Source organism: Coccomyxa subellipsoidea (assembly GCF_000258705.1).
Source record: "Coccomyxa subellipsoidea C-169, whole genome shotgun sequence".
NCBI lineage: Eukaryota > Viridiplantae > Chlorophyta > Trebouxiophyceae > Coccomyxaceae > Coccomyxa > Coccomyxa subellipsoidea.
Window position 1 is genome coordinate 3,188,989 of NW_005178041.1, and position 14,657 is coordinate 3,203,645.

The 14,657-nt window shown below is 54.8% G+C and overlaps 3 protein-coding genes across 3 annotated transcripts; 2 read left to right on the forward strand and 1 right to left on the reverse strand.

The window, feature by feature from the left end:
• Positions 1-243: 243 nt before the first annotated feature.
• On the reverse strand, positions 244-5,582 carry COCSUDRAFT_59386 (RNI-like protein; the record flags this gene model as incomplete). The annotated part of the gene is made up of 11 exons (XM_005651367.1): positions 244-387; positions 764-919; positions 1,524-1,618; positions 1,876-2,080; positions 2,381-2,618; positions 2,873-3,062; positions 3,385-3,569; positions 3,737-3,881; positions 4,151-4,403; positions 4,546-4,732; positions 5,455-5,582. The coding sequence occupies 11 exons, from the start codon at positions 5,580-5,582 to the stop codon at positions 244-246; spliced, it is 1,926 nt and encodes a 641-aa protein (XP_005651424.1).
• A 241-nt stretch (positions 5,583-5,823) lies between these two features.
• COCSUDRAFT_21961 (hypothetical protein) lies at positions 5,824-10,564 on the forward strand. The gene is made up of 11 exons (XM_005651368.1): positions 5,824-6,029; positions 6,168-6,236; positions 6,361-6,441; positions 6,609-6,673; positions 6,798-6,927; positions 7,077-7,246; positions 7,508-7,649; positions 8,125-8,382; positions 8,763-8,960; positions 9,376-9,504; positions 9,774-10,564. Exons 1-11 carry the CDS (start codon positions 5,907-5,909, stop codon positions 9,852-9,854), a joined length of 1,446 nt encoding a protein of 481 aa, XP_005651425.1. The 5' UTR covers positions 5,824-5,906; the 3' UTR covers positions 9,855-10,564.
• A 2,719-nt stretch (positions 10,565-13,283) lies between these two features.
• Positions 13,284-13,993, forward strand: COCSUDRAFT_9768 (hypothetical protein; the record flags this gene model as incomplete). Its single annotated transcript, XM_005651369.1, has 3 exons — positions 13,284-13,317; positions 13,568-13,689; positions 13,907-13,993. Coding segments are annotated over 3 exons (243 nt in total), but the record flags the coding sequence as incomplete, so codon positions are not given.
• Between the last annotated feature and the right edge of the window lie 664 nt (positions 13,994-14,657).

A 14,657-nucleotide genomic window follows, 5' to 3' on the forward strand; every position in this document is an offset into this window, starting at 1 on the left:
CACAGTGAACCCTGCCATGCCAGCATCACATTTCTGACAACACAATTCACAACATGATGACAAGAAGCATTAATTTCTCTGACGCATTGGTCATCCCAGGCAACAAGTGAATGGCTGGGGCGAGTCTAGGCTGAGCTAAGGCCGTCTTTGCACCCCAGCCTTCCTTGTCAGGTGCGCATATATATTAGCAGAATTGCAGGTCTAGACCATGCTGTTACCCCTTGCAAATCTTGTGGACTACAATTAGATTGTGGTGCGCAGGGCCTTGACCAGTTCTTGCGTGCTGCCGCTGATGGACAGCCATATCAGCATCAGCCACAACATCCAATCCTCCAAATTCTGCACTGCTGATGCCATCACCTTCTTGCATGGAACGTCAGGCACAATCTGCAAGCACAATAGCCCATTTCCTATATTTTTCATTTTTGACGAAATACCCAATCACCCGGGGCCAAGCCTCAAGGAGGACCTTAATTTCCTGCAATAAGATAATGTAACAATATGGCAAACTTCCCTTGTGCTTGCTCTGCAACTTATGATCATTGAGCCAGCTGTCATTGTAAGACATCTGGACAAGCAGGTACAGTCAACCGAGCTCAGACTGACCAGTTGATTGCAACCAATTGCAGACAATTGTTAGAGCCCGCCTTGTGCCAGAGTTCTCCTTGATGCATGCGCGCGAAACTCCCATTGAATATTGCTGCAATTCCATAAACGAACGGCAAAGTGAAGGACATCTTAGGGGGCAACAGGGTGGACTCACGTGGTGGGGCGCGAGGGTGAGGGTGTGCAGGAAGGGCATGCGCGCCCGGAAGGCGGCGATGCTCGCTTTGCTCACCCTTGGAGGGTCACGGCAGGGTTCCGCATGGCAGACGCTGTAAGCGCTGCCCAAGCAGAGCATGCGCAGCGCGGTGCAGCCCTGCGCCAGATCAGGACATCATTATAATAATATATATTATTGTACGCTTTTCCTGCCAGAGGCAAGGTGCGCCTGCAGACAAGCTGCATGTAAAAGCTGCCAGACGTCCTATTCCTTGATGGACTCTCTGGATCCAAGCAAGACCCAATCCACCAATCCAAGACACCAGTGGGCACGGTGCTCAGTCATCAAACGCCCCCCGCCAGCCGGGGCAAAGTAGGCAAGGACGTCATTAGGGGCGACAAATAGAAACTCAGGTGCACGGCAGGCTAAGACCACAGAGTTGGCCTTGCACCTGCCTCTTCAGGTCACGAGTCACGTGCACGAGCAGGGGTGAATGTGGAAGTGCTGTGCTAGCTCTAGGACTTCATTGGAAGAGCGCCGGGCATTTCTGGCTGGGATGCCCTTTTTTGCAAGATGAGGATGCTTAATTGGCTCAGCAAGCCATCGGCAAGTGCTGTGATGAGTATAATATCATAGAGTGCTGCTGTTGCGGGAGACCGTGCTACAGGCAAGGGACAATACAGTCATGGGCTGGTAGGGCAAGGTGTGCATGAAGGGTCCAAGACAGGATGCTGCTTTAGTTAGTAAGCCATCAGCTCACCTGGAGGCTGTTCAGAGCGCGCTTGGGGTTGATGGCGGAGCAGTCGCTGACGTCCAGGTCAGACAGTCCAGTCAGCGCTGACAGGTGCTTCAGCCCTGCGAATGCACCAGCTCAGATCAGCAGGCACAACTTGCAGCAGCTCTGCCCACAAGCATATTTAGAAGTATCTCCGCATTTTCTAGCAGCCACTGCAAGTTTGCTCATCTATAAGAAGCTGAAATTTTAGGCTGTGCTGTCCCCACAGTGAGCTGCAGAAGCGCATGTTCGGGGTTGTTTAAAGCAGTGGCCGACATGCACAAGCGTCAATAATGTTGCTGCAGAGGTGGGAAATTGGCATGTGAAGAAGCAAGACCTGCAGCCGTGATGCACTGGTTGCCCTTAACTTCCAGGCAGCGCAGCGCGCTGACGCGGCTGACCTCAGCGAGCCCGGCATCGCTGATGTCATCCAGCGCCGGCTGGTTGTTAATGCGCAGGCTTTGCAGCCGCGGCAGCTTAGTTAGGTGCGCCAGATCAGCGTCCTCCACTGCACTCCCTGATAGGTCCAGGTGCAACAATTCCTGCATGCATGCACTGAAGCTTCTGGCTGCTGTTCTGCGGGCTGCTTCAACTTGCAGTTCTCCCATTCGCGAGTCATAGGAGTCCTGGCATGTAAATTGTGTGTGACATGGCAGTCATGGACCCAAGGAACATTGATGTTTTCAGGGATATTAATGCAGCAAAAGATCGACAATAAAGTCTGAAGCAGAACAGCTCGAGACATGCGAGAATTGACTGTGCACACAGGTATGAATAAAGGTGAAACAGCACGCTGCCTGAGCCACGGAGTCAAGCTTCCAGGAGGTATTATGGTTAGTCACCCGAAGGCCGCTGCATATGCCGCGGAGGCCCTCCTCGTCGACAGCTGTGCAGGCGAGATTCAGCCGCTGCAGTCTGCTCAGCCCCGCCAATTGCGCAAGCCCCAGGTTGAAGACACATGCAATGGAGGGGTGCGATGCCACATCACAGCCCGCCGCTGAGATGTCCAGCTCTGTTAGGGCCGTCAGTGCGGCGATATCGCCGAGTTCTTTGCCCAACAAGTGGCCTCTGAGGTCCAGCCTGCGGCGCCACAAATGCCTGACCACTCTGTTCTTATCAATGGCAACGTTTGTCAAGTGCTTGTTGCTGCTACCTGGCATGCATTGCACAGCTGGCTGCTGCCATGACTGCAACAGGTGATAAACTCTGTGCAAGCATGGCTGGTCCGCCCGATTAGACTTGTTCCTCCTCATGCATTGTCTAAATTAACTCCGAAAGAGCTGGTCTCAGCACGTCATGAACACTCGTTTGGAAAAAGCCAGAAGCGGAGGTACCTTTGCAAGTCTTTGCGCGCTATGGCATTTTCCAGGAGGCCTGCAATGTTGTGGTCGCTGGACATCGGCAGAGCATCCTTGTGGGCAGCGCAGCTGAACTGAGTCAGCCGCGTGAGGTGCTGCAGGAAGCTCCAGTTGGATGACAAGGGGTGGCTGTGATCCAGTGTCAGACTCTCCAGCCTGGAAAGGCCTGCAGCATGATTCACAGCTGTAGAGATCCCACGCTGTTGAAGTGCGAATGCAAAAATTGGCGACATGAGTGCTTCATTCAGCACTGCCTTCATCATGCAACATACAGGTCACCATGCAAACTTCAAGAAGGGGGCGCTCAAGAACGCTCTAGCAGTTTGAGTGAAGCGATATTTCAGCTTTTGAGTGCTAGGGTGGTGTGCATGCCACACAAGTCCCACGTAGTCATCTAACGTGTACATGTTGAATTCTAAAGGGTCAGCAACTCATGCATGCCGATCCTCCGAGGCAAAGGCAGATCGGTAGCAAGGTAGAAAATCCACCTGACATGTGATGGAGGTCCAACCCGTACACCGGTGAGCACTGCGTGACGCTGAGCGCCCTCAGTGTGGTGGCTTGTGAAATGAGCGGGAATACATCTATGCCAATGTTGCACTGATTCAGCTCCAGCCTGATAAGGCTCTGGATTGGCATGCAGCGGAGAAATGTGGCCACACCACCGGGAGACCTGCACATCAAAATACAGAACTCTTGAGATATCATTCTTGCGGTCCATTTCAAGGCCTTCCTGCATGGGCTTTCCAGTTGAGGTTTCATACGGAGCCATGCTTCTGCATGAAGCTTTGGGATCACCTGAACGATCGACACGTTGGAGATGCAGGATGTCCAGCTCACCTTGAATTAGTGACTTGGCTGAGGCCAAGGTGGGTCAAGGTGGAGAGACAGTGGAGGCTGGGCAGGTCTTCAGTTCGGCTGGTGTCAAACCCAGCGAGCTGCAGGCTCACCAGATTTGGCAGCGTTGCCAATTGCGCAAGAACCTCTGCATGCACGCACAAGCCTATAAGCCACTACACGACAGACCTGCCCTTGACATTCCTGACAACACTGCCATCCCAAAATGAGTGCGACATGAAAATTGCAGGGCATGCTGTAAGATCCACTATCGGGCTCTGATGGGAGCAGTCAAATGGCGCTTGTGTCGTGCAGGTTGTGCTTCTGTCAGGAACGCTACAGCGCCATGAATGGACAGCAATACTAGATATGCAGGACAGGCGAGGCTCAAGAGTATGACTTCTGCCACCTTTTTACCTGCTGGAAGACTTGTGCATGTTCTGCCCTTCTCCCCGAAGCAGATATCCAACTCAGTCAGCTGCGTGTGGCAGGCTATGGACTGGAAGCTGGAGTCAAGGAGACCAGCACAGGGGCCCAAGCGCAGCGTTCTGAGGCGTTCCAGACCTGCCAGCCTGTCTAGGCCGCGTCCAGTTATGGGTGAGGGCTGCCGCAGGTCCAAATGGGTCAATCCACGCATTCGCCCCAGTGCCTCACACAGCTCGTCATCCACCTGCTGGTTACACGTGTGAGAAATCAACAAGATTAAGGAAATGTAGCACGGCCAGTTGTGAGCATGATCTGCTCTAAAGTGACCCTGCCTCCGTGTAAAGCAAAGTCAATGGGGCGGGAAGGTGCCGAGAATATGGTCCCACCTGGAAGCATGCATCATATTTGGGCAACTGTTGCGCAATCGCCAGATGCTCCAGCTGAGTGAGGTTCCACAGCAGATCCAGTAAAGTTCCAGCAGGCATGGTCAAATCACACCCGCTCAAGTCCAGCTTGCGCAGGGTGGTGCCCCTCCTGAGCTCCAGGAGTGCTTCCCTGAGTTTTTTAGAAGATCTGCACGCAAAGACGAATCCTCTGCATCTCCATCTAACAACGTCTGAACCTGTCTACCAAGTCTCAAAGTAGGACAATTTTGAGCATGCAGGGGAATTTTGGCGGATGAAGCATACCCAGAAAGCTCCAATGATGTCAGAGCCAGGCCTGGCAGCTCTCTGAGCAGGTCCACAGCATCTGTGGTGTCAGAGAGCTGCAACGACAGGGCGTTCAAACCATGCAGTTGCTTGAGCGAGTGTAGCTGCCAGGGTTGGTATGAGCAGGTTCGCAGATCGAGGCTATGCAGATTGGGAAAGGCGCTTGCAAGCTGGTGATGCAGAACCTTTGGCTTCAGAGTGTCCTGCCTCAGCCGAACTCCGTCTCGCCAGGCCCTGCAGTGACTTCCTGCTATCAGAAATACATCTCCAGAGATGCAGAAAAGCGATGCCCACTGTAACCGCATTACGAGAGGCCATCCCGGTCGCTCACGATTCTCCCATCCTATATTTACATTGGTGAGTACACCAGCAGGCAAAGGCTGCACTGATCGAGCTACGTCTTTCGAATGGGAGTCCAGAGAAATGACGCCCGATCTACTTTGTTGGGACTGCATTACATCATGCAGGTACTGCATTGGTTGTTTACCCATGACAAAGGCAATGGGCAGGTGTTCTGCACAGATGAAGGGCTCAATTGTGCAGGCACTGGACTCCGAATCATGTAGATAGCTGTTTGTAACGCACCTGCAGGTTTGGCAGACGCTGCCAAGGCTCAGAGCGTCGCTTTCAGGGAACTTCCGCAGTACCTCCGCCAGGAGGTCGGCAGGGAAGGCATCCCAACAAGCGCTCTCCCCTCGCACGCCAGCGGCCATTCGCACGATCGATGTAAAGCTGCTCCTTTCTTTTCGACGATTGTATGGATCTCACCTGCCGGGATGTTTTAAGTCAATCCCGATCTGGTCAAAGGTTCTGGCGTGCAGCCGTTCAAACAAATGACGATGGACCTAGATAGGCTCCACGCGTGAAGCGAGCATGAGGGAATGGGGTAAAACGAGCCTCACAAGTCCAGTAGGAAGTTGCCTCTTGGAACTTGCCAGACTGTTCTCTTCAATTGGGAAGGTGAAGTGATTGGAGAGCGACTAGAAAGTATTTTTGATCGTGAAGTAGGTGCGAGGGTCACAGCGGTTGGGCCTGCCATGGGATCCTTAGTCAGGGGCCTGGTGTTGCTGTCCCTCCTAGCTGCAGCCTCCGCAGCTTCGGTGGAATGGCATGCTGTGAAGGAGCCAGAGCACCATGTCGCTGCTGTGAAGCTCGCAAAGGTGCCTCCCAGACCCCTGCTATCCTGCTACATAGCTGTGAAGTGGCGCCAAGTCTTCTGCGATCAAACAACAAGGATGTGCTATTTTATGACCAGATCTCTGTGACGAGGCCATCAAAGTATATGCTGATGCGAACAGGGAAATCCTAGGGCTGCATTTTCGGATTGGGTGGAGCATCTTCAGAAGGCGTACAAGGACAACGTGGAGGTACGTGATTTAGAATGCACTCTTCCAAGTACTTTGGGTTTCTCGTCTTGCCCTCTTCTCAACTTGTCGTGCTCTTAACACAATATTGGTGTATGTGGTGATGAGTTTCCGATTGTGCATGCAGGAGTATGAGCGGAAGTTCTCCGTTTGGCTGGACAACCTGGAGTTTGTCCACTCTCACAATGAGAAGGACAGCACCTTCAAGGTGCGGCGCGTTATCTGCATAGTCCTCATCAAGACATCATGTACATGTTTGGGCGGTTCGACCGGTGTGCTAGCATCAGGTTGCTTGTTGTCGTTGGATGCTGAGTAGATGCACGTGCCGTTCCTATCTGGTTTTGGGACCTCTTCTCATGTTTCTGTTGGGTGCAGTTGGGCTTGACAAACTTCGCCGACTTGACGCATGACGAGTACAGGCAGCACGCTCTGGGCTACAGGTCTGTTTCCTTGACACTACGCTGAGCGTTCCTTCTCTTGTCCTTGTGCGCTTCCTGCATTATTTTCGGGATTAGGTCGTGCAGTGATTAAACAGCATGCGATTACGAAACTGTACTGCTGCAGGCCGGAGCTGAAGGGAACGGGCTTGGGCACCGGCAAGTCGACGGGTTTCCAGTACGCCGATTACGAGGCACCTCCCAGCATCGATTGGCGCAAGAAGGGCGCCGTGACGGATGTCAAGAACCAGCAGCAGGTAAGCATCATCCGTCCTCATGTCATGCGACGTTGATGTCGATAGTCTCCTGCCGAGATTTCGTGGTGACAGCAACTTCTTGATCTGCATAAGTATTCTGCTCCACTTACCAACTACTGGAAGTATCATGTTGGTCAATCATTGTGCAGTGCGGTTCTTGCTGGGCGTTCTCAACGACGGGATCGGTGGAGGGCGCGAATGCCATTTACTCTGGAGAGCTGGTGTCCCTGAGCGAGCAGGAGCTGGTGGACTGTGATGTCACCCAGGACCACGGCTGCCATGGTGGCCTCATGGACTTCGCCTTCTCTTTCATCATCAGGTGGGGCCGCCATCTTCACCTGCCCCACATGCCCTGCCCTTTCTCTCTTTGCACCAGTTCCCAAGTTGGGCTCCGTCATGCATGTCATTGTTCTCTTGCTAAGGTGCATGCAAATGTGTGGGGCAGGGCTGCATGGCTCTGTAGCTTGGAGGCTGCACAGAGAACACACTGGTCCATTCTTTGCCTTATTTGGAAAAACAGCAATGCTCGGCGACTTTGCCATATTGGTTGCATGGCTGAGGCTGACAATTTGTGTGGCAGGAACGGGGGCATTGACACGGAGAAGGACTACAAGTACAAGGCGCAGGACGGCGTGTGCAACATCGCCAAGGAGAAGCGTCACGTGGTCACCATCGACTCCTACGAGGATGTGCCCCCCAATGATGAGTCCGCCCTCAAGAAGGTGATCTCCCTCCACCCCATCACAATTTTTAACCCGCCCGCAACGGGCTGGGCTCTGTTGACACATGGCAGTGCCCGCCCTGACAAGATGCCATGCACTTGTATCGTCTTCACATCGCATCATGCTGGTGGTAGTGCTGTCTGCATTTTTTGGTGCTCTTAAAACCCTGCTCACTGTGCATCGTCATGCATGCTTGCATGCCTGAGCGAGAGGCTTGCATCAGATGTTTTCCATCGCATGCAACCTGACACATGCTGAGGTTCGTGCATCATGTGCCGTGGCGCATGCATGTCAGGCTTGCATCATTCTGTTTTGCATGAAATCTGGCACATCTGGAGGTGCACGCATCACTTTGGCACGCTACCAGGGCATGGCAAGCTATCAGGGCATGCATGCCTTTGAGGCCTTTAATCAAGAAATTCTTCGCTGCATCCCGTCAGGCATTTGCTGATGTGTGCATGTCATGTGCTGGCAGGCAGCGGCGAACCAGCCGATCAGCGTGGCAATTGAGGCGGACCAGCGCGAATTCCAGCTGTACGCGGGGGGCGTCTTTGACGCGCCCTGCGGAACTGCATTGGACCACGGAGTGCTGGTGGTGGGCTACGGCAGCGACAACGGCACCGACTACTGGATCGTGAAGAACAGCTGGGGCGACTTCTGGGGCGACTCTGGCTACATCCGCCTTGCTCGCGGCATCTCCAACTCTGCCGGCCAGTGCGGTATCGCCATGCAGGTGCGCGCTCCCGGACTTTCTCAGTCTGCCCTATTCACCTCGCATTGGCTGCGCCCTTCTGTCATGATCTCTCTTGGCGCCCTCTTTCTGCGCCGCATGCCCCTTTGCAAGGATGATGAGATGAGAGGAGGAGCACATCTAAGGCTCCTTGGAGGTCGCTTGTCAGAGAACATGCTTCTTCCCTTTGTAATTTAACTGCTTCCATTCAAGCCAGAATGTGTGCGGGAGCCACTCTGTGGATTGGCCATGTTGAATGCAAGAAAATCTGACCTCATTATTCTGTGTGCATGGGGATACCTTCACGCATGCAATGTACTGCATGAAGAGGTACAAAGAATCACACTCATGGCAGTGCATGATCATGATTTTGGCGCGTGCAGGCGTCTTACCCCATCAAGAAGACGCCCAACCCGCCCACTCCTCCGCCGGTGCCGCCCCCGACCCCGGGCCCGCCGTCGCCGCCCAGCCCCAAGCCGGAGGTGTGCGACACTGCCACCAGCTGCCCGCCGGCCTCCACCTGCTGCTGCATGCGCGAGTTCTTCGGCTACTGCTTCACCTGGGCCTGCTGCCCCCTCAAGGTGCGCCTGCCTTCCCACAACCTACCGCTTTCGCAAGTAGGGTGTATATCCTTATAAGGTCGTCGTTGCATTGGCGGTGGAATTGCCACGACCGTACAGGATAGACAAGTCTGATGCATGTTTTGCTGGATGTATGTAGATCCTATGTCTAAGAATTGGAAAATGTGGAATTGTCAAGATAATATCTGTAGTGTGCCATGCGCTTGGCGTTGCAAGGGTGGGCTGGGCTGTTGATCACCTGTTTGCTAGAATGCTTTCAGAAGCCACGTGCCTGGCATTTTGAGTGGTAAAGGCTGGGCCAAGTGTTTTCCCTGTTGAACAGCGTTGATTCAACATCATGGCTTTGTGCCTGGGCGAGTGTCTGCAAGTTCTGAAGGTTTGTGGATTTGAAAGATTGATTGCTATGTGCCTGCAGGAGGCGACATGCTGCGATGACCACGAGCACTGCTGCCCGTCCAACCTGCCCGTGTGCGACACTGTCGCCGGGCGGTGCCTCTCTGGCAACGAGGATGACTGGGAGAGCTCCGTGCCCTGGGTCTCCAAGGTATCATTTCAACTTCCACGAGTCTCCCATCAGCAGGCATAGGACTGCCCAAACGACAATGTCTTCTTCCTTTTGGGCTGTTGAGCCTGAGAAAGGCGAGAAGATGTTGTCGTCTGTGTGTGCGCTGTGGCTGCCGCCTCCCATGCTTTTGCTTGTCACAAGGAACTCTCTGCCTTATGATTCCATCATATCCTGCAGGCAGATTCCTTTCAGAGGATGGGTGTGCTGCTTGATTTCAATTACTGATTTGTATTCATCCTCCCATGCAGGTCGCTGCCAAGAGGACCCCCGGCCGCAGCTGGATCCCACATGTGCCCTTCTGGCGCGAGGCGGAGTATGCCCACAACTGAGCGCCGCCTCAGCTCACCAGCGCACACAGCATCCGTTGATCTTGCGCTGTCTCCAACTTGAGGCACCCGTCTGCAGTTTTGGGGTGGGATGCTGCATGGTGGGCTTGCCAGGCTCTGACCCGGGGGGCTGTGCGTCTGACAAGGGATCTTTAATTTGCAAGCCAGTTGCCTGTCACTTATGAGAGTGTCCAGGCTGGGTGGGCAGTTGGTGGGTGACAGTGGCATAACATTTTTTGATGGCATCTTTAACCAGAGACTGCATCACTGGGCGCCACAGAAATGCCTCAAGAACAGGGTCGGGCTGCACTCCGTTCTGAGTGGCCATGGTTTGCGAGTAGCGAATTTCATGCTGGAGCATCAAGAGCAGGGCGTAGGACGCAGCGCTGCAGCATTGTACATTTGCGTTGTACCAGAGTCTCAGACCACAGTAGGAATTGCCTTTATTGTAGTGTATCTACCCATTGTACAAATTACTGTCCGACCTGCTCGCATGCGTGCGCTGTTGCAGCCATGTGCATTTTGGTTTGTCGCAAGGGCAGTGCCGCGACGCGCCGTAATTTTGTCGGGTCTGGTATTTATGGGTAATCTGCCTGTACACTATGCCGATGGACATGACCTGCACTGACAGGGGCCAGAATTGCTTTCCCGCAGAAATGATTTTCTGGCATGATGGCACGCATGTTTGTAAAGGGACTTGCATTGTATGCTGTACCGCCAATTTTGCATGCAGCCTGATGCTGCAGGAGGCTGTGAAATATTCACAAGACTGCCTAGTAGGCAGGCCTGCATGCTAATAGTAATTCAGCGCGCTACATTTCTTCTGCTTGGTAAGTGCACACAGTCTGATTGAGAATCGGCAATGCTGCCATGCTCTGGCCCTATGTAGGGCCAGATGCAGCGCTGCATTAATGCAATATTGCTGCCGTATGCTAATGTACGAAGATTCTGGTTACATCACCATCTGGGATGAAGCATTTGAACCTGGACGCGCGGTGAAGGTGAAACGCGCGAAAGGGCATGAGCAAGGCGACGCTCCAATCGGTGCACTGCTTTGTCTTCAAATTTATCGAATTCAAGGGGCGTTAACGGGGGAAACGCCTCAGGAATTTGAAAAGCTTCATGTATGCGTAAGGCTGTACATGTGGATCTTTGGAGCTCCCTGGAATTTCTGCACTTACCAAAGACCACTTTCAAGCCGGAGTGATATTACACAGCCCTGCGAAACTGCCTTTGGGTGTGTCTGCCAAAGATGAGGAGATAGCATTTACAGTGCTCTAAAGGAGCCAATCAGGTATGGATGGGACGCTTGTGACCAGTGCCCAGGATTACCAGGGGCAGAAGACAAGTTTTTACGTTTCTACTAGCAAGGCAGCGGTGGTGTCAATCGCCATGAATCAAGCTCAGGGTTTTGACCTCATAGGATGGTGTGACGCTGAAGGGGCGGTGCTCTGGGGCTCTTCCTTAGGAAAGAATTCAAGGCAGTGCTTAGGCTATAGGCTCCCTTTTGGACTTCCACTGCGTCCCGCGAAGGACATTGAGTTCGCCATGTTTTATGCTACGGGTTCCAGAGGTTGTTGAGCAATCACTCAGGCTTCAACCGTTCAGAAGAGAGGGAGAGACGCCCGCAACGCGCACGACCATATTAGAACTCCGCTTGAGGTGTTGGAGTGGCTTAGTTGCATAGTAGCCATCGTGATCGATATCAGCAGGGCATACGCTGTATTCAAACCGTCTCCGGTACTTCGCTTCAAAAACAATTTTATAATTTCTGACTGCTATGCAGGCTTCCGAGGCGTCTGCATCGGACGACCAATTGCGCGACATGCTCAACCAGTCGGAGGGCCTAGGCATGCATGTCGACGCTCACTGCGTGGCTACCTTGGCGCCGCAGCAGGTACTTGATGATGCGAATTGTCTCTGAATTCTCTGACCAAGCTGAGTGCCCAATTGTGCTGACAATGCCACAATGAGTTCGGAATATATACCATGCGATAGACTTCTAAGAATGCGAACGCCAGTTTCGCCAATAGTGTCAGTTCCAGAGGCTCCATCACCACTTCATGATACTCCTGCCCTGTTCTGAGGACAAAGTTTGTGCTGTGGCAGGGCGCTAAGAGCGATGCAGCTGTCATCTCATCGCGGCCAGTCACGCCAGCCATGCATAGCCGGGGTGGTGAGCAGCCAGGCAGCTCTGGTGCAGAGGCGGCACCTGTGGACAACGGCGAGGAGGATGTGGAAGGCTTCATGCCCATGTTTGTCAAGGCAATACAGACCCACCCCTCATTCATGAAGATGATCCAGCAGAGCCTGAGGACCCTGCCCAGGGAAACACTGGCAGCAGCGCTGCAAGGCAGGGACCCAGAACCTCAGGATCCTCCGCCACAGGCCAGCCCACCTCCACCAGCAAACACAACACTGCAGGCCAGCCCTGCGCCTACCAGCGAGGTTGCGCAACCGCAGGAAAGGCCAGCCAGCTCGCAGACATTCACCCAGCAGCTGCTCGGAGAGGAATCCCCGCTGTTGTCATCCCCCGCACCCGCGGCCGGCCCTGACTCCGCTGGCATGCTGGGGAGCCTGCAGCAGGCAGGCCCCAGGCTGCAGATGCCAGTGCTGCCGGCCCCGCAACAGCACATGCAGCTGCCACCGCAGCAGCCGCAACAGCGGCAGATGCTGCCTCCACCGCAGCAGCAGCAGATGCAGCAGGTACCGCAGCGGCTGACGCCCATAATGCAGGGGCAACCCCAGGGGAGCACTGGAATGCCTTTCATTCCCGGGCAGCCGCAGCAGCAGCGCTGGCAGCTCAACGTCGCCATGCATCCGCGGTCGATGCCCACTGCACCGATCATGAGCCGCCCTGTCGGGGCCGGCCCGCCCGCGCAGCCGTCCATGCAGGCCGCCGGAGGCAACCCGCACCTGCCGCCCGCCCAGCTGGCGGCGCTCGCCTTCGCTCCCCAGCGCATCCACGGGAGGTACGGGACAGCGCCGCAGCCGCAGCCGTACGCGCGCCCGGGCCAGCCGCCGGCCTCGGCGCCGGCGGCGTTGGCTGGGCCGCCGATGATGCGGCAGGTGCCGTTCATCCTGCCGCGCGACGTGCCGCCGCCGCCGCCGCGGCCGCCGGCTGGGCCGCCGATGTCCCACCGGGCCTTCCAGGAGCAGGAGCGCGAGTTTGAGGAGCGCGAGTTTAACGAGAGGATCAGCGAGGAGCGTGCGGCGCGGCAGATGGCTCCTGTCGAGCGGCGGCGTGCCCCAACCCCGACCCCGGAGCGGCCTGAGAGCGCGCGCATGCTGGTGACCGCGCTGGCCGACGTGGCCGTCGCCGGGGGGTCTGCCCCCGGGGCCCCCGAGCAGGAGGGGGATGACCCAGGCGCCACCATTGGCGAGGCGGCCGCCTCCTCGGAAGTGAAGCCCTGCAAGTGCAAGAAGTCGCGCTGCCTGAAACTCTACTGCGATTGCTTCGCCACTGGTGCGCCATTCTATGCGCTCATGATGTTCACTGCGTTTCAAGCTCACCTGCTTGGCATGATTGTGTCAGGCCTGCATGTTTCCCTCATGACGACTGCTTGCAAGTTTTGAAAGTGAACAGTGCATCCCACCTCTTTATCTGATGATATTGCATTGTTGCCTGTTTCCATGCTGTCACGGTTGTGCCCATGTCAGACTTGGTTCATAGGAGAGGGCCTGCGCTGATTGCTCGGTTCTATCTGCTGGCGCAGGGCTGTTCTGCAACGACGCGTGCATGTGCAAAGACTGCGAGAACCGCACCGACACGCTCAACGCAGTGTTCAAGGCGCGCAAGTTCATCATGGTCAAGGACCCCACCGCCTTCAAGCCGAAGGTCACTCGGGTAAGGAACTTCCCCCAACTCGTCTTTTCTCTCCATCTGAATCTTAATATCAGCCTACATATAGCCTCTCTGCGGGGATGTGAAGCTCTCATTGATAGACCCTCCGCTTGTAATGCCTCTTCTGCGGGATTGATAGCTCTGAAAGGTTGCGTTCCATGTTGAAGCATGTTTTGTGGGATACATAAATTAGTAATGCTGCAACCAACAGGTGCTGGACGCCAGCGGGGGCCATGTCAAGGGCTGCGCCTGCCGCAAGTCGCGCTGCCTCAAGAAGTACTGCGAGTGCTTCCTCGTCGGCGTGCGCTGCACCGACTCGTGCAGGTGCGCGCACTCTCCCACATACCATTACTCAATCGTGCAATTGTTCAAAGATTGGTATAAATTGAGTCATCTGAGTATGGTTCCTGCCTGCCCAAAGTAGCCTGGAAGGAACACCCCTCCTTTGCATGCATGGCTGTGCTGCACCCAATGCTTTCGGAGAGTGCCAGGATATGCAGTGGTCCTCCCGCTCTTAGAGACAGTTGCTCTACCTTGTAGTGAGCTCTTTACTGAAGATGGCTTGCCAGCTCCTGAGAAGTCAGCAAGGGACTGCCCAGCGGTTTCCTGACAGCTGCATGTGGCTATCCCTTATTGACAAGGACAAGTGTTTGCAGGTGCGTGGCCTGCCTCAACAATGGCACGGACTCATCAGACATGGGGGGGACAGGTGGTGGCGAGCAGGTGCCGGTCTCAAGCTCCGTGCATTCCCATGCACAGCACGCCTCGCAATCTGCTCCATCACAGCACCCTCAGGTGGGCACCTGCCCTGTCACTCCCCTTTATCCAGTTTGCTTGCTGTGTGCATTCACCGTCCTTGTGGGTCTTGCCTGTCTTGAGAGGGCCTTGAATGTCAGGCACTGACATGACTCATACATGTACGGTGGATGTGCTGCGTGTCATGGCATGGCACCAGCACAGCT

Excerpts from the sequence above, each read along its gene's own strand:
- COCSUDRAFT_21961 (XM_005651368.1), top strand. The coding sequence starts at position 5,907 with ATGGGATCCTTAGTCAGGGGCCTGGTGTTGCTGTCCCTCCTAGCTGCA. Across the intron at positions 6,928-7,076 it reads ATGTCAAGAACCAGCAGCAG|TGCGGTTCTTGCTGGGCGTT; the intron begins GTAAGCATCATC and ends ATCATTGTGCAG. Across the intron at positions 9,505-9,773 it reads CCGTGCCCTGGGTCTCCAAG|GTCGCTGCCAAGAGGACCCC; the intron begins GTATCATTTCAA and ends CCTCCCATGCAG.